The 19,868-nt window shown below is 37.7% G+C and overlaps 1 protein-coding gene across 2 annotated transcripts in view; it reads right to left on the reverse strand.

The window, feature by feature from the left end:
- Positions 1 to 2,836: 2,836 nt before the first annotated feature.
- The window catches only part of mmp17 (matrix metallopeptidase 17), a 59,785-nt gene continuing 42,753 nt past the window's right edge, over positions 2,837 to 19,868 (reverse strand). Inside the window, exons 3-10 of one of the 2 annotated variants that reach the window (XM_012966783.3) lie at positions 16,277 to 16,406; positions 13,222 to 13,505; positions 12,439 to 12,615; positions 10,963 to 11,104; positions 10,202 to 10,284; positions 9,585 to 9,737; positions 6,444 to 6,701; positions 2,837 to 4,525 (exon numbers count right to left, since the gene is read on the reverse strand). In XM_012966783.3, the coding sequence (XP_012822237.1) occupies positions 4,203 to 4,525; positions 6,444 to 6,701; positions 9,585 to 9,737; positions 10,202 to 10,284; positions 10,963 to 11,104; positions 12,439 to 12,615; positions 13,222 to 13,505; positions 16,277 to 16,406 (1,550 nt within the window). In that variant the 3' untranslated portion in view covers positions 2,837 to 4,202. 2 annotated transcript variants of the gene reach the window in all.

Consider the following 19,868-nt stretch of genomic DNA (forward strand, 5'->3'; position numbering starts at 1 on the left):
CCAGTAATTTGTAAACAAAAGTCCAAGTGGCAATAATTCTCCATTGGGAGCTTGTAAAATAGGCTGGGGAATGATTGCTGATGTGCAGAAGGGACCATGCCTGTTGCAGAAAATTAGTTCAGCATGAAAAAGATTCACAGACTGAATGAATTTAACCTGGTGATGCAGGGGATAACAAATCAGTGATGTTCTGATCATTGATTCATGTTGCCCAGTGCCAATTGATCCAAACTCTGAGACACCAGCCAAAATGAATAACCAGGTCAACATAGGACTCAAAACATTGCAGTTGTAGAGAACAGCAGTTGACCTGGCTCTTCATGTCTGCATAGCAACTTTGGGTAGCCACCCAGCAGCCAATTTGTTGGATCTGCACTTATGCAAGCCTGAACACATTTTTAATAGTTGAACATCCATAAAAAAGGGGATACCTACCCATTTTTATTCTTTCATCTGTTTATTATGGGTATATGTTGTATGTTATAAATTATATTTTGTGGAAAATATGAAATCCTTAAGGTGATGACGTATAGTGTAACTACCTCACTAGGGATCCCCATTATTTAGACAACAGTGCTCTCTACACTAGAAAAGCCAAATTTAGGTTTAATAATGGGAAATTTGTCTCCTAAAGTTAATGGGAGAGGCTTTTGCTTTTTGCCTACCCCTGGTAGTGGTAGGATGCTGCCACTTGAGGCAAGGTTCTCACTCTATTCTCACTTCTATTCCTCATAGTCTTTCCTCATCTGATATTCTGCATTTTGTCACAGTTTTCCGTACCTCCTGGTCTCTTTCTGAAACCCGAGTGACACCGTGTCTTTCAAGAATACTGTATCCCCTTGTTTGTTTCTTTTGAATGATACTGTTCAGCATGCTGATCTGGGTTCATTTCACACACTGTTCAACTTGCATGACATTGTACCTCTCAGCATAGGTAAAATGTAGAAATGTACACCCCCGGCTGCATTCCGCCTGAATAAAATCTTCTCCATGCTGATTAAGGAGCATGTGATTCTTGTTCTAAACCCTGATCAACCTGCAAGAAATTGTTCTGCTTTTTTCTTTTCTGTCCATACAAGATATTTCTACTTGCAAGGCAGCTGCAGACTGGCTGACGCAAGCTGCTTGGGACACATAATAGGCACCATAATGTTGCTACTTGCTGTTTCTGTAACTGGTTCCCTAGAGAGCTATATAATATCAAAATCCTAGTCCTTGGTTGCCTTTGGTCGCTTTACCTGAACAAAATAAATTCCTTAGGGTTTGAACTACACACAAAATCTGATACGTTTTCTAGCATTTTATTACCAGGTTCAGTAGACTAAATGGCACATACATCACCAGTGAGGGTCATAACTATAGAATAAACAGGCCCCATGGTTGCTAAGGGGCCTTGTGGGACACAGTTTATTTATATGTTTGTGAAAAAGATCTTATTTCCATGGTTTAGATGGCCCTAAATTAATTTTGTTGTGGGCCCTGTTACCTCTAGTTATTCCACTAAAGATGGCGATACATGGGCCAATAAATGCTGCCAGCTTGGTCCCTCTAAAATGAGTCAATTATTGTCCTGTGTATGGGTTTCAACGATGGGCCTGCCTGACCAATAGCAGTCAGTGAATGGATCAGCCTTATCTGACCTAGAGGGATATTGCTGACTTTAGTCATGAATAAGTGGATTTTCCAGAAGGTATCGGGGAAGGTTATTTTGGATTAATATGTATGGGATCCATGTTGGTGTCAAAACAATCCTTTTGGGTTTATTTAATGTTTTAATGTATTTTTTATTAGACTTACCAAATGGAGAACTAAATTACTGAAGCACCATTATCCAGAAAACCCGTTCCTAAAATTTTAGGAACCCTAGGAATTGTTTATAAGTTTATTGTTAGTTGTTGTTTCTAACTGCTATGAAATAATGTTCTCAGCATTGCTTAGTTTTTGTGAAATATATATTATAGGGGTCAATTACAAGTGGGAAAGCAGTGTGCAAACTATGGACACAAGCCACCTTTTGTTTTGCATTTATCACCTTTCTCCTTACATAAATGAATTGCTGCAGGTCTCTGCACTTTGTCTCGGAGCGCAGGGACCTATGGCCACCCCCATAACTATAACTGCTATTCCTATGTTCAGTAGTGCTGCATTAATATGTGCCTCCCAACCACTTAATGAATGCTTTAGGTAACCCTGTGTGAGGGAATCCCAACAGTTGGACAACCTCTACTCCATGTATCACCCATCAAGTATGGGAGCCATTATCCAGAAACCTGTTATCCATAAAGTTCCAAATTGCTAGAAGGTCATCTCCCATAAACTCCATTTTAATCAAATAATTTAAAAATTAAACGTAAAACTTTAAAACATATTTACTTTTTTGCTGTAATTATAAAATAGTCCACTAAGATATCATTAATCCGTTTTGGAGGCAAAACAATCCTAGTGGTTTGATAATGTTTTAATGATTTTTAGTATGGAGATCAAAATTACTGAAAGACCCCTTATCTGGAAAACCTAAGTCCTGAGAATACTGGATAACAGGTTCCATACCTGTAGTACGTACTTTAATTAATTTGATAGAACCAATATATCATTTATTTGACATGTCCACCAGCAGTTTGATGCATTTTAGCACCATAAGGTTGAAAATGAATAATCAGAGTAAAAAAATAATTACTCATTGAATAACTGAGTTTCTACATGCTGTGATTCTCTTTCTGGCGACATTGCAGTAGTTTTTATAGGCAGCAGCTCTGGAATAGGGTTAAACACCTTGATCATGTATAGCCAACTCCAAGTAGATGAGACAGTTTGTGGCAATGTATTAATAAACAGCTTTTGCAGTATGCATATCACTTATATTTGATGCTTTATCAGTATTTTGGCAGTTATCTCTATGTAACACGTGTACTTACAATAACAACAGTAACAACATTAGGAAATTCTCTTCCGCTAAAGGTAAAATTGCAAACACATTTGTTGTATATCTCTGCCCCCCAATGTTCTTTTTATTTTCTCCATGCTGTAGATTCCTTCAACCTGATATTCCATTCCAGATTTATGAAAATGGATTTGCTCTTTATAATATACATAGACAAGTAGGTTGGCAATTTTACCTCGGAACCAAGTTCTAACTAACGGATTTCCCTTTTTGGTTACTATTGTTGGAATAGTGTGGGTAGAAGATGACAAAATATATTCAGGGGAGCTTTCTGATGGGAGCATTTATGACCTTGGGGCTCCAGGTAAAAGTAATGGGGCTATAAACTGAGCTGGACAAAGACTTGGCGCCAGCCAATCTGGGTAACACACTGCATAAAATCAGTAATATATAAAAATAAATATATATATATACTTCATATTATTTACTAAGACATGAAAAGGGTGCATTTGGTGTATTAAATGGGCACATTCGTAAACAAATTCCAAAACTTTCACATTTCACTTTTCAGATGTTAGTAATTGGGGGCTATTAAGCTGATGTACATAATTCACTCTGTTATGAAAAGGGCTAGAACCATTTTACAAGCATTATAGAGCCTTTAGCAAACAATGTTATAAGGCTTTTTAACAAAGCCATTGCTATAAACATCTGTTGGTGTAAACAAGATGTGCCTCTTTATTTTACATCCAGTTTTCAGATATCCAAAGAAGCACTATTACAGAATCCACTTGGCAGTGCTCAGATTACTGGGTCATCCTCTCTCGCTCTATCTTGTATAAGCACTGGGAAGGCTAAGCCGCTTTCCTTAAAGTTTTGAGATTTAAAAATGTACTTGTTTCAAATGACAGACTAGAATAAAGAGCTTATTACATGTTATTACTTTTTAAACTTTGACACTTTGGAATTAATTAGCAAAACCTTTGGTAAAGAGAGAACGCTTCTGATGTTTCACGTCTTTCAGATCTGTTTGATAAGTACTTATCGCAGAGACCCATTTAAGACAGTTATGAGGCACATGGCTACCATAGAATTTTGCTCATCTATTCCGCGGTGATATTGCCTTGCCAATGTTCCAATAATTTGAGCACTGTTTTACAGAATATTATCTTAAAAATTAAAGATCATTTCTCATGGAGAATTTGGTATCTTTCACTTCCAAGCTCCTCGGAATGTTTGGCCGACATAAGTGCGGCGTTGATGGGATCCCATTTATTGATCCTCAAGTCTTTTGTGTGGTGGAGTCCATTAGGTTAGGGCATCATAGGATTGAGATCAAGGCTGCTGTGAACAAGTGGATTATAGACAAGAACCACAAAAGGTCATCATATGCACTTCCAAAAAGAGATCCCCCTGAGGAAGTACAGGAACAGACCTCATAACCATTTTCGGACCTGCTTTCATGTTGCTTTCCTTGCCCAGAATGAGCACCAGTCTGGGTACTTTCAGAACTAGGTCCATCTGAAAGCATGTCACTGCAAACAAGCCAGTCCTTTGCAATGGATTGTGGATAGCCTTGTTCTGCCTCCATATTGCTGTTCACAGTCTTCCAGTACTCTTTACCTCTGAAGAAATATGTAGCTCCTGTAGCAAAAACATTACATGTTTCAGCACATATTCCAAAATATATCAGATGCAAATGAAAATCAACTGTTACTTTTCATATTATTTTTAATGACAATGTGGCCATGTTGAAATCACTTTGATATTTCCTTAATGTGAATAAGTATCAGGAATATTTTATAAATACATTTGTTATCAAAGCAATTTCCATCTCAGTTGGTTGTTTTATCAGTTTGTGTCAGTGGGCAACATGGAGTGGTAGTTTTAAAGAAGCATTCACAAAAATAATAAGGACATGGCTGACAATTATTATAGCAAAATGTAGTAATTAAATGCTTCTGACTAGCTCAATTTTCTCTCTCTCTTTACCTCATTTTTTATATTCCCAACTCTGAGGCAGGCAAAGTTTAAAATGCTGTAGGAATCTTATATATCACAATTACCGCTATTACAAGCCGCTGTGATGTCCAAAAAGGACACCTGCATACGTTTTATCTTATGATTTATTGTCTGTAACAGTTACTCTGTAAAATTTACTCTCCTAGAGTAATCCATTTTTATATAGTTGTCTCTAAGGGCATTGCATGGCATATTTTTTTTTATTATTATTTTATTAACCCTGTATCCCACAGGGTGGGAGTCTGACATTTTGCAATAAAAACACTGGTTATTACTCTCAGTTTTACACTTGCATTTTTCATCCAGTTTGTTCTTTTAGGCTGTACTTATTTTCCTCTATTAGCTTAACAATCTCCCCCTGTCTTGGAAAGGAGGTTGCAACTTGGCTCAAACCACTGTTATTTAATGTGGAGGGACCAGGGAGACATAGCAAAGACTAGCAGACTGCCACTAATAAATGTTTGCTGCAGGCTTTAAGCAGAAGTCTGCCTATCACTGTCACTATCTCTGTGGGAAGTAGTGACAGGCAGATAGGGGTGTTTTGACTTCTGACAATAGTGACAGTCAGAATACTATATTTGTATTAGGCAAGGAGCTCCAGCATATAACAGTACAGAGGTCTCTATAATAATACAGTTATGTCTGTTTCTTTCTAAAAGTATGGGGCCTCTCTATGTATATAAGAAGTCTATATTTATATTGGGTCTTTCTGTAAATCAACATGACAGCCTCTCTGTATAAGAGTCCATGCCTCTCTTGCTCTAACTGCAGAGTGGCTTCTCATTTTTTAATACTGCAGAGGACTATCCATATTTAAAACAAGAGACAAAGATCTCTTTCTACCATGGGCAATGGTTGGTGCAGGCACAGATATGTTGGCCATAAGGAAAGCCCTGTATTTAACACATGCTACAAGTAAAGGGGGACTCAATTGCCTTTCACCAGGGGTCCCCAACCTTTTTTACCCGTGAGCAACATTTAAATGTAAAAAATGTTGGGGAGCAATATAAGCATGAAAAAATGTCCTAGGGGATTACCAATAAGGGCTGTGATTGGTTACTGGATAGCCCAATGATGACTGGTAGACTACAGGAGGCTCTGCTTGAAAGTACACATTGTCTTTATGCCTCCAAATCTTGTCTTCAAGTCAGAAATTCAAAAATAAAAACCTGCTTTGAGACCATTGGAAACAACCTCAGAAGGGTTGGTGAGCAACATGTTGTTCACGAGCCACTGGTTGGGGATTACTGCTTTTCACCCCATGGCCTAGCACAAGCTAGGGGATGTTCCAAGGGAAAAACCCATGAAGCTTCCACTGTATGCAGTGTTGCTGAATGCAGGCAATGCTGCATTCAGAGTGAAACTTGAAAGACTTCATATGAGTCTTCCCAAACTAAATACATATTTGACTAAACCTTTCTGAATTAAGCAGCTGAAAAATGGGGCTCTCTTTGTTTTATTTAGCAAAACACAATACAAAACATTTAATTTTTTTAAGCAGTGGTTTTTGAAGCCACTATATGTGCTTATAAAAACTCACCATCAGACCATCCCATGGCATCATCCAAAGTAGCCGGAATGCCCTTCCACAGCATGGTCTCTAAAGGATATCCTTCATCCATCCTATGTTCTTTGTTATCATATGACCAGAAAAGATTGTCTTTAAAAAAGTATGTCTTGTCATTGTGAGACCAGGAGAAGGCAGCATCTATACCTCCTAGTGGCAGTCCAAAGTCTGTGATTGGTCTTGGGTATCCTTCCTCCACATTATTATCTTTAAAAACCCAGTACCGGTCCCCTGAAAGTGGAAAGGGATTAAGATACTGTGATAAATGAGTTAGTTATCCAGGGTGCAATATTTGTCATTATGCGATTTGTTTGCTTAAAGGAATACTGTCATGGGAAAACATGTTTTTTTTTCAAAAGCATCAGTTAATAGAGCTTCTCCAGCTGAATCCTGCATTGAAATTCATTTTTTAAAAACACAAACAGATTTTTTAATATATAATTTTGAAATTTCACACAGGGCTACTCATGTTATTCACTTCCCAGGATGCCAAAGCCATGTGACCTGTGCTCTGATAAACTGTAGTCACACTTTACTGCTGAGCTGCAAATTGGAGTGATATCACCACCCTCCCTTTCCCCCCCCCAGCAGTCAATCAGAAGAACAAAGGGAATGTAGCAAGATAGCAACTTCCTGATACCTGTATTGCTAAAATTGGTAGATATGGGAATAGCACTCAGTAGTACAAAATCCAAGTCTGGCTTGGAACTTCTGCAGTTATATAGGAGTAGGAGAAACAATAGCCTGTCTAAAACAGTTCTAATGTGTAGTGCTGGCTTCTTCTTCTGAAAGCTTAGACTCAGGCACAATGCTGCCTATACACCAGTATTACAACTAAAAAAATATATTTTAAATGGTAGAGTGAATTATTTGCTATGTAAACAGTGTTATTTATAAATAAAAAGTACACCATAAAAATAATGACAGAATCCCTTTAAAAGTGCACTGATATTAACATTATTGAATATTTGGAGTTTCATATATTAAACTGCATAAAATAGAAAGTGGTTTGTTATTACAGTTTCTCCATAATACTGCATGTGAAAAGTAGACTAGAAAATTATCCCTCAGGTTACATGGTGCAGAATTGGATTACACAAGGCATGAGGGCCCCTGCTTATCTCTCGAGAACACAGACATTTTTTCCCTTGCTATTAGTCCCTGGAGTCTTGACACATTAGTGGTGCTGGGGAGCATAAAATTCCAGGTGGATGTTTTCCCACACTCCCAGTACATGGCATGGTAAGCGAGACTTTGGGCCCTATTAATAAAGTGATAGACCAGTAATAGTAATGTTACTACTTGCTGCATATCAACCGTTTTTATGAGTTTTAATGTCTCTTTCAAAGCTTGAAAAAGCTGTTGCCAAGCTCAGGAAAGTAAAATAGTTATTGATGCGGTGATAGAAATGTTGACCATATAGTGATCAATTGTATGACTAGATTAGCAGTGGGTGCTAAATTGGGCAAAATGAATAATACAAACACAACTGCATCTTTTTTTTTAAATAAACTAAACAACAAAGCTGGTGAAGTCTTCTATTAAGGACCATATTTGAACATCACTAAGAGCAAAGTTGAGTTGTGTTGAGTTGAGACCTTTGCTGTGAAATGTCTTGCCTGACCCATTATTTATAACAAATGCTGTTTGCTACTAGTACTACAGGACTATGTTAACATTTCTAGGTGACCTCTAACACCTCCCTTGGCCCTCCCATGTTCCTGTTGGAAAAGTTCTGCTTCTAAGCTCTGGCTGTATTATACACCAAATATAATTCTACCAGCAAAATTTCAATTCTAGTAGCTGCAACTCTAGTCATGAATGAATCTTAAATTAAACCTGTGTTTCTGTTCTAATGATCAAATTGAGGAATATTGGCCTAGAACATAATATTTGTAATTGGATAGAAAACTGGCTGAAGGATAGATTACAAAGAGTGGTGGTAAATGGAACATTTTCTAATTGGGCCAGTGTGGTTAGTGGAGTACCGCAGGGGTCAGTCCTTGGTCCTTTGCTTTTTAACTTGTTTATTAATGACCTGGAGGTGGGCATAGACAGTATGGTTTCTATTTTTGCTGATGACACTAAATTGTGCAAAACTATAAGTTCCATGCAGGATGCTGCCGCTTTGCAGAGCGATTTGACAAAATTGGAAAACTGGGCAGCAAACTGGAAAATGAGGTTCAATGTTGACAAGTGCAAAGTTATGCACTTTGGTAGGAATAATATAAACGCGAACTATCTACTGAATGGTAGTGTGTTGGGGGTTTCCTTAATGGAGAAGGATCTAGGGGTTTTTGTAGATCACAAGTTGTCCAATTCCAGGCAGTGTCATTTTGTGGCTACTACAGCAAATAAAGTGCTGTCTTGTATAAAAAAGGGCATTGACTCAAGGGATGAGGACATATTTTTGCCGCTTTATAGGTCCCTGGTAAGGCCTCACCTTGAGTATGCGGTGCAGTTTTGGGCTCCAGTCCTTAAGAAGGATATTAATGAGCTGGAGAGAGTGCAGAGACGTGCAACTAAACTGGTTAAGGGGATGGAAGATTTAAACTATGGAGTTAGACTGTCGAGCTTGGGGTTGTTTTCTCTGGAAAAGAGGCGCTTGCGAGGGGACATGATTACTCTGTACAAGTACATTAGAGGGGATTATAGGCAGTTGGGGGATGTTCTTTTTTCCCATAAAAACAATCAGCGCACCAGAGGTCACCCCTATAGATTAGAGGAACGGAGCTTCCATTTGAAGCAGCGTAGGTGGTTTTTCACGGTGAGGGCAGTGAGGTTGTGGAATGCCCTTCCTAGTGATGTGGTAATGGCAGACTCTGTTAATGCCTTTAAGAGGGGCCTGGATGAGTTTTTGAACAAGCAGAATATCCAAGGCTATTGTGATACTAATATCTACAGTTAGTATTACTGGTTGTATATATAGTTTATGTATGTGAGTGTATAGATTGGTTAGTATAGGTTGTGTGCTGGGTTTACTCGGATGGGTTGAACTTGATGGACAATGGTCTTTTTTCAACACTATGTAACTATGTAACTATGTACTGCTATATCTCCAAACCATTCAATCAGTACTGTTTTCACAGAACAATAGAAATAACTGGTACTTGCCTTTAAAGAAAACTATCTTATGGTCAGTAGTTTTTTCGAACACAGCATCCACACTATCCATGTTCAGTGGGAGACCTCTCCAGAAGCGATGGATCTGAGCCGGCTGGAGGGATACCAAATGCTTTGTCCGTGTGAGCCTCCAGAAATACTTGCCTGGGCAAACACAGAAAACAGGTTACTGAATCAAAGCGTACATGTTTTCCCCTAGGAGCCAGCTGCTCTTTGTACTGACAAATCCTAGAATTTTGGCATGCTTGTAGAGAAGGAACAGATGGTGTCACAATGACTACCTATTTTGTGGAATATAGACAGATGAACAAAACTGCCTCTAATTTAGTGAGTTTGATAGGGTTCCTTGGTAGGCTCTATGGTACTTAATCTTTATGTTTGTTCTATTAACAAATAATAATTTGGCAGGTTTATGCAGGACAAACAAAGTATTTGTCCTTAGAGTCTAAGCTTGGGCCTTTACCAGACAATTATATTCAGTTTGTGTAAACCCATCGGTGGCACAGCAACACTTATTGAGTTATGCTAAGCAGCACCAAAAAACATGCACTCATTTTCATCCACAGAGAGAAATCATTTATGATGGCATTAACGTTTTTAGTTTTTACCCTTAAAGAAGAATGCTTCTCCTCTGATCTGAGCAACTGCATCAAAATGTGTGCTACAACGGTCAGGCTCATCCTTCCTTGGCCTTATGGGAAAAAGAAAAGAGAACGAAAGTGCACATCTCTATTCAAGGAACATTTTAGGACAGCGCATATTTCTTTCTAAGGCCATCTACAGCACAGATTTTTCACAATAAGAGATAATTATTTGAAGGAAATTATGCATATCAATAAGAATGGCTTCGCTGGGTGCTATTCAGGACTGCACAATGCTGGCATTTAAATTCAATTGTAGGTATTGTGTCAACCCCATGTATAAAGTACAGAACTTGTTATCAATTTCCAGGATCTAAGAGATCTAAGAGAGCAGATAAACTCACAGGAACAAAGTCTCATCAGCGTGAAGTAGGTTTCACAAAGAGCCTAAACATGGTTGCAAAATTGCAAAGCAGCTTGAGGGGAAGAGAAATACAACTGCAAGAATTTTGCCTGATTATTTTTATGACAAATCTATATATTGTGATCAAAGGAGCACTTTACTGTTATCTCAACTGCCACAGATCTTACATTTTCCTGCATTTATTATACCGTTGCAATTGCACTTTCTGTTCTAATCCTATGGAATATTAAACATACATACATAACGGAACATATTATATGACAGATAGATGTAAAACCCAAAAGATGGACAAAAAGCTGGCCATGATATTATGCAGATGGTTACAGAAACACGGGCATTTTGTCCATAAGTAACATCATCTTACTGAATGGTAGAGCGGTTTTCTGGCAGATCAGGCAGAAAAGGATGATCCTCTGTTTTTGAAACATCTGGTTTTGCTGTGGGGGACACAGACTCTCGGACTCCTGGGGTGAGAGAGGGTGAAGCATTAGAAGCCATGTAGGACACTGGAACAAAAAATAAGAGACAGAAATAACTAATATCACAAGAGATGCACCTAAAAAACATGCCAAACTGATAATTCAACAAAATAATTCTATGGACGACTTTGATACTATGGTGCTTTTTAGGGCAGTAGTACATGGGGAGATTTGGGGCATTTTTAAGCAGCCCAAACACCCATTACTTCACATATAAGACATATAAGGCAGTTTTTCTAGAAGCGCTCCTGCAAGCACACATATGGAAATAGGCAGTCTACATTACCATGTGACAATCAAGGTAAAAGTGCTTTTAAGTGATGGGGCAATTTTGGGGATTTTGGCCCTTATATACTGAACTTACTTAAAATTGTAGGTGTCGAAGTGCTTGAAATTGCCCTTACTTGTAGACATAGGGGATTTGGCACCTTTTTTGCTTCCCTAATCTTTACAATTTGAACTCTGTTGTGACCTCCATAACTTAGTGCATATTAATATTGTAAATTGTCATTAGCTTATGTTTGTCCTAAAAAGACCAACTGGCTTAAAACTTACCTCATCTCTTTAGTGCCCTGGTCCCATATCATTAATATAATGTGGTCCCTTAGCAAATGGACCAGATTAAAAGAAAGCTATACCCCCAAACAATATAGGTCTCTCTAAAAATGTATTGCATAAACAAGCTCATATGGAGAACCCTGCTTCATCTAAATAAACAATTTTCATAACAATATACTTTTTTAGTAGTATGTCCTATTGGGCACTCCTAAATTAAAAATTGCCATTTTAAGAATTAAGGGCCGCTTCCTTGGATCATAGGATTCACAGTGCACACAAACAAGCCAAGGCACACATACATGCTAGGCCATATCAGCCAATCAATGGGCATTGTTCTGCCTTTTGCTTCCACACTTCCTGTTACAGTTAGAGCTGCATTATTTCTGGTCATGTGATCTCTGAGGGAACACACAGCCCATAGCTAAATGGTGGCTCAAGGGAAAGAATGTAAAAGGGCAACAACTATATTCCAGTTTGGTGAGATTATTTAATAGGTCACTAAACATAATATAAACTATCTGTCGGTTAAGTATTTATTTGGGGGTATAGTTTTCCTTTAAGCCAATGTGAAGATGTTAGACAGCACTGATTTACCGTATACAATGTTGTTAATGTTGTAAAATATGCCAAAATTATTCTTTTTAAATTACTGCATATGGACCCACCAGGAATTAGTATAGATGTACTACAGTAGCAATAAGAGAAAATGTTATGCTCTGAGCAGCCAAATATGCTGTATGTGTGGTTCTCCTGTATGTGTGGTTCTGCAATGTGTTGCTGGTAATGTCAGGAACACTACTTACCATATAGCTGCCAGATTCTAACTTTGTCGTCATATGGCAGATCATACTTTAAGGGATCACCCACAGGTCCTTGATAATAAGGTCTCATGATGGATTCCATGTCTGAAATGTGAGTCAGTCCAATGGCATGGCCAAATTCATGCACTGCCACAGCAAATAGATCCATGCCATGAATATCTAGGGGTTGAAACAGCACAGAGATCACATATGGCAGTGCAAGATTTATTTAGATCAGTGACTGAGGTTAGAATGTGCAACAACACAAATATTAGTTTGCAACTTCAGTACACCTTCAACCTTTGCTTTCTTTATAAGACTTGCATACTTTGCTAATACATGTACAGTATATATATATGGGCACATTAGTACAGCTATACAGTAACAGAAACCTATCTCAGTAATTATTACCAGGCACCCATATCTTTCAAAATAAGAACCTGCTGACATAGAAAGGGATGCTGAGCACTGATTGGAAAGGTGCTAAAATCATGGGGAATATGCAGTATATAGCATTTAAATGTGCATATAGCATTTAAATTTGCCCCTGCTATTAGTTTGTGGGCAAGTAATGCCAATGCCTTAGCAGTAAGAACCTCTCTGCATTATAAAATAGACAGTGATTTTTTTTATCTCAAATACACAAAACAAACAGATAAGAAACAGACCCTCAAAAAAAATTAAGCAATAAAAAAATCAAACATCCTGGTTATATGGACTAGAGTAACAGAGCACACCCCCAACTACTTAAATATCACTTTCACTTAATGACTTAACCTTACATACCTGAAGATCGGAACGTCCAAGATTCTTCATCATCAAAATGAGTGTCTCCAGATGTAAGATGTTCTCCTGGAAAGAAGGCATGAGCTACTGTCCCTCCGGGGCCATCAAATGGGTATCCATCATTGTGGTCAGCCCTTGAGAAATCGATTTGAATGTCTGCATTATTCCCAGCTACCTCATGAAAGTTCAGTGGGGTAATATCACTCCATACTTTAAGGGCATAATACATTAGTGCCCGCACTGTGTCGTGTCCCAGTGAAGACTCTTTAGGAAAATTTCGAACCCTAAAAAATGGAGAAAGTATTTTTTTTTTTTTATTAAATACAACAAGATTGTTTCACAGATTTCTTTGAAAGAAAATGTACTTTTGTGTAATATTTTTTTCAAATGTCTTCACTTACTAAAATGCTCTGATACTTGGAAACAAATATGCAAAATGCAAACACCATGCCTAATCATTTATGGCTTCTACCGGTATTGGGATAATGACAATGCAAGCTCAGATCGTAAGCTCTTGTGAGCAGGGCTCCCTCATCTCATTTTTATTCTCGAGCTCTGCTTTCTCTTCTTTTGCAAGGTATGTGATCCTTTATCCGAAAACCTATTATCCAGAAATCTCCAAATTATGGGATGGCCATCTCCTATAGAGAACATTTTAAGACTTTTTAAAAATGATTCCCTTTTTGTCTGTAATAATAAAACAGTAACTTGTACTTCATCCCAACTAAGATATAATTATTGCTTATTGGAGGCAAAACAATCATATTGAGTTTATTTAATGTTTAAATGATTAGTTAATAAATTTAAGGTGCAGTGATCCAAATTATGGAGGACATAACTGGAAAACCCCTGGTACCGAGCATTTTTGATAACAGGTCCCATACCTGTAAATGAATGTAAAGGACTGCTTAACTTGCTGGCACCACATAACTAAAAATATTATGATGATTAATTAGATATTTCTTAAATGTATTAACAGTGTTCTAGCTAACAAAAGATCAAGCTTATGAATTTTCTTCGGAGAAGACTGTCCCTTTCTAATAAAGAGGTTATAACGCCAGATCTCTCAAGAGGGCACTCTTGTTACACCAAAGCTTGAATTTTGGAAAAGTATGGCTTCTGCAGTTATCAGTTCCAAAGAGGATGGATGTTCAGGTTCAGAGACTGTGCTAGCATGATGTTAGCATCCTTAACTACGTACTTCCATTATCTTACAGTTGGCAAAAATGCAACATAAGCAAAAGCTATTATTTCTTTGTACTGCACTTAGCCGTTAATTAGCCATTTCCCTGCTGACAGGTCTTTCAAAGGCCTACAAAATAGCAAATTTGGGTTTCTCCTCTCAAGTCCATTATTATTTATATGTAAATCAAACTGCTGCCATTAATCAGAGAACAGTAACATAATTACATACTTAAGTTGGGTTGAAAAAAAGACCAAAGTTCAACTCCTCTAAATGAACCCCAGTGCACATTTATACAAACACTCTTGATTTATTACATTTAATGAATAGAATACCTACTTATATAGATTTTCTTTCTGATTAGAGGAAGGGTGCTCACTGGCCTGAAAAGTTCTTTGATTGAAAGTAAATTCTTGGCAAAGAAAAGTTGTTATGTATTAAATGGCAATTAGGCCACAGGAGGCCACTGTTTCACTAGAATTTATATATGACGTTAAACTGGTTGCACTAATTGGCTGCTTCCATTAATAGCAATAAACATAAATAGGAAGAGATATCAGGCTCTCTGGACATAATAAACCATGCCAATATGTCTTAATACACAGTTTTTTGAAAGATAAAATTAACGCTCCCCCTGACACTGTGACCTGTACCTTGTGCCTTGACTTTTGTAAATTAACCTTCATGTCTATAAGTCTGCACCCTGGAAAAGAGTACTCTGTATACATCTGTATATTCCGTCTCTGCAATAAATGTAAGCTAGCTTCCTTTGTTTGCTTCGTCTGTATTAGGTGACCAATTATTGTTGATTGATCTATACAGTGAGTAGATGTTTGGTTTAACATTTCCTACAAAAAGGCTCTCTATCTTAATTTCTCAAGGGCCTTAACAGACCACAACTTGAAAATATAATTTGGTTTGTGTATATATATATATATAAGCAACTAGCTCAGAAAATGTTAATTACAGTAAAATCTTGTCCTATAGTTCCCAGAGGTGTCTCTACACAGACAGATAATAAGGACCTAACATTTCAGCACGAGTAGTTTAGGAAACATTAATGAGCTCAGCAATTATCTCACTAGCGGTTGTTTAGTTATCTGCTTAAAGTTGAAAAAACAAAACAAGTGTATTTCAAGTGTACAATTTATGGCACTTGGTTGGCAAAAAGGTAAACAAAATATCTGTCCAGAGCATGGAAAGAGACATTTTCTCTACAAACTAACAGTTTGATACAATGGGGATGTATATTTACGAGTGCTCTTCTCTAGCTGCTTTGCTAGCTACTAAGAAATATATGCCTTTCCAGAATGACAGAGGTTACTCTGCAGATTTACAGCAGAAAACTATCTGCCAGAAGAATTCACTTTTGGTGCACAATGGGTCCCAGTGGAGGAGGCTCATGCTGTGTATCATAAATATGATGCTCAGCACCACACATTACAGAAGGGGGTCAGCTTCAACCAGTGTCTGTGGTGGTAATGAACTGTACACCCCCCTTCGCCTGTTATAGTGTGCTTATAAAGACACAAACCCTTATATAGACATGGTAGTGCATGCTACATTTTTCACAAGCTCTTGTAACAGAGAAACAGCTCCCAAATGTTAGATAACAATCTAATTCTGATTTTGAAAGAGCGTTTTCTGGTTTTTACAGCTTGCAGTTGAAGATTCCCTTACAAATCCTACGAACGGTGCCCCAGAGATAAATTGATGTCCCTGTACATGCTCTTAAGTATACTAGTATGAATCAGTGTTTGGCATTTAACATGAATCATTGCAATCTTCTAACTCAGCAAGAATATGTCATCTTTCACTGTCTATTGAAAGCTGAACATCATGACACAAAGTAAAAGAAAGATTGATGGTTACCGCCAGGACAAATTCCTTTTACTCCACTTTGTCACGGGCTGGGCACTTCGTTTCTTTCTTGAAGCTTGTGAATGGGACAGATCAGGCAGAGAACAACGAGGGGTTTTCATCAGCTCCAAAGTGGGTTCATCTGCATTTCGGACAAAAATATCTTTATTGTAAATACTGATCCTCCAACAATTTCTTTACATTTTATATATACAATTTATATATTTTTTTTTAAATGTTGACAACTTTTTTCTCTTGAGGATGCATTAGTGTTGGAGGCTCTGGCCATATTACCTTTTTACCTAACCTATCTAACCTAAAATTAGTGCTGGCTGTAGACAGCCATATCTACCTATTTGGCTTGATAATTGAATGTGTAGATCATAAGGGATAAGGGATTCAGTCTTTCAGCATTTGGCCAAATGACCAGATCATTGAAGAAATCAGTTCAGCCCATTTTCTATGTTCTACTGGAGTAACCCTAAAACTATGGTGTGGCAATCATTATATCCAGTTTAAGAGTACATGTCCAGGACTTCATCATTTAATGTAAATAAATATGTAGGATGGAATGAATGCACGGCACCTTATGTGATATGAGACTTCATTTTTCAAAATCTAACTATAGGCGCCTATGGGCCTTGGAGTAATATTAGACCCAGGGCTCCCTGCCTTGCTATGCCTATGCCCATTTCCCTCAATCAATGCCCATTTCCTAATCCTATGTCTTCTATCTGTCCATATCTCTCTATCTCTGCATGTGGGTTATGTACTGCACCCATTATTTTTTCTACTCCAGTCAAAAAGCATCTTATTCATGCCCCTGTTGCTGCTTTAGGTTTCAGGGCCTGGAACTTTGGCACCCATTGCTACTACATGAACTTGCTATCAATGTTGAGAGCACAGCTTCATAGAAACATAGTGGGAGGTGGGTAAGTGGGTCTCCTGGGGCTTCCCCATATTAGTTGACTATATGGCTTATCTGACAGTTTACTGAGAGATCCAGGCCAGCTAGTTAGACACTTGAAAGATTTGTTCCATAGAAGAAAGTTTTATACCCTTAAAGTGGCTAAAGTGGTCTGTTGTTGATCAAAAGCCACAACATTGGCCAATGCAATACTGTACAATATACTTGTTACTTATTTATGTTTTGCTGACACTGAAACTATACTGAAATACAGGCATTTATTATGATTTAGGAAAGCACCCCTTATTTGACAGTGATACATTGCACAAAAGCTTTAAAACCATATGGGTCTTATTTTTAAAAAGAACAGCATAGGGTACAGCCCTTTTTGAAAGCAATAATCCCTGCCTTCTATTCAACAGACCCTAACAATGATCTTAAATATGATACATTTTATTAGCATTCAGAGAATAAGAAATATAATTAGTGTGGAGGAGAATCCTATTTACGAATGATAAACCGTAAATGAATGCATTAGCTAACAAAGAGAGTTGCTTTCATAAGTCAGAGTGTCCAAACTAGCATCAGCTATTAAAACATTAAAAACCAGCAGAGATAATAGTGGAGTCTCTGGTATTCTCACTCGTTACATCTCTCTAAGCCTTTCACTGATGTCTTTTTCTAACGCTCATTAAAGGTAAATAACTGTATCATTGTACATTTAGAATAAAAGAAATAAAGTGGAAAGAATTAAAGTCTAGAGATCAGATTCAGAGGGAAGCTAAGAGTGTGAACTGACAGTATCAAAGTGAACTTTTCAGAAGTGACTCTGTGACTATGCTTTTTTAGCACAATAAACTGAAGAATCATTGGGGCTGAATGCCAAATTGCATTCCACTAAATCACATGCTGGCATATACGCATTTTTATGAGTTGTGGGCATCAGAGTTTAGTTGGTTTTACTATATGTACAGCATGCCAATGCGGGGGACATTAATAATAGCATAAGTGTGCAATCCACTCGCATGTTGCAAGTCTGTTGTGACTAATGATACAAGCCGCTGTTGGTGCCCTGGAATTACTGCCAAGAACGTAATTAAAGCCTGTGCTAATTAATATTTGTATTCATGACTATTTCGCTATAGTTCTGTGACTCTGCACGCTATGCTTCTTTGAGGGCCATATTTTTGATCATTTAATCCTTAGGTTTGTTCTTTTTCAAAAAATAAAAATCTTGCCATGTGACATGGTTTTTATTCTTTAAAAAAATCCCAAACCTAACTGTGGGAATATAAGAATCCAGAACTGAGAAAAAAAAATCAATGCCATCATTTAGATTAAGATTCCTCTCACATTTTTTTGAATGATAATAATATGCCTATTTAAGGCACCCTGTGCAACTCTAATTAGTCAACCTACTTGTCTAAAAAGAATTGACCTTTAGTGCTGTTATCTCTAGCCAAACTGTACATTATCACATTTCATTTATATATATGGTATACATATGTAGGAAATGTTACACTTTTATTTGCAGCTGAATGCAATCTTCTCACTTTGGTTCTGCAGATCAGGACCCTGCTAGTGGCCTCCTACAGAATTCTTTTGCAAATAGCCCAGGAGAAAAACCTTCTAGTTGAAGGGGAAGATGTACTCACTACACTTTTCAATGCAAAGCAGGGGGTGCAACGAGGGTGAGATCACAATGATTCAGAAAATCAAAACATTCATTCTCTGCATTCACCCCTACCTACATTTAAAGCATTAACAAATGTTGTACTTTTTAAAACATACAGTACATTGAAATGGCTTTGTTGTCCACTTCCTGCAATATATTTAAGCTGTCATGTTATGTCCCATAGGGATGATGCTGACACAGCTATAAAACTGCAGTTTGTAGGCAATGAATAACTATTTCTGTTCATATGTGGGTGTTTATAGCCCCATACCATTTGCTATTCTTTAATAAGTTAGTACATATAATAAATATAAATATTTTGCTCTTAATGTCATTTAATTAAGAACAGCATATTTATTTGATTTGTTTAAAAAATATTGTAATTAAGTTTTTTGCAGCAGTTTGGTGCTTCTTGTAATGTTCCATAAAATATTAGGCATATATAGCAGACAGGCCAACTCACATTCCTTCTGCTCTGGGTGTGACTTGGCCATGCCTGCTCCAAACAGCCATGAAGGCCACGTCCCCAATAGCAATGTGTGATGCCACTGAGGATTTGGGTGACAATTCAGTGCATTTCAATGGCAGATGTACGTTAATATTTGGGTGGAAATTACTGAAAGTAGGGAACTGGGCTCCTATTTTATTCAACCTGGTTTACCTGGTTACCTTGGCAACCAATTCTTTTGGCTTTCAGTACCACCTCTATGCTGACGATACTCAGATCTATCTTTCCTCTCCTGATCTCAACCCAGAGCTTCTAACTTGTGTCTCTTCCTGCCTGTCCGCTATCTCCACTTGGATGTCCCAACGTTACCTTAAATTAAACCTCTCTAAGACTGAACTGGTTCTCTTTCCCCCATCCAACGCCCACATTGTTCCCGAGGTATCTATAACGGTTAACAATTCTACCATCACCCCATCTTCCCAGGCCCGGTGCCTTGGGGTTATCCTTGATTCTGCCCTGTCCTTCACTCCTCATATCCATCAAATTATGTCACTTTCACCTAAGAAATATCTCC

This window comes from Xenopus tropicalis, chromosome 1, assembly GCF_000004195.4.
Source record: "Xenopus tropicalis strain Nigerian chromosome 1, UCB_Xtro_10.0, whole genome shotgun sequence".
Classification (NCBI taxonomy): domain Eukaryota; kingdom Metazoa; phylum Chordata; class Amphibia; order Anura; family Pipidae; genus Xenopus; species Xenopus tropicalis.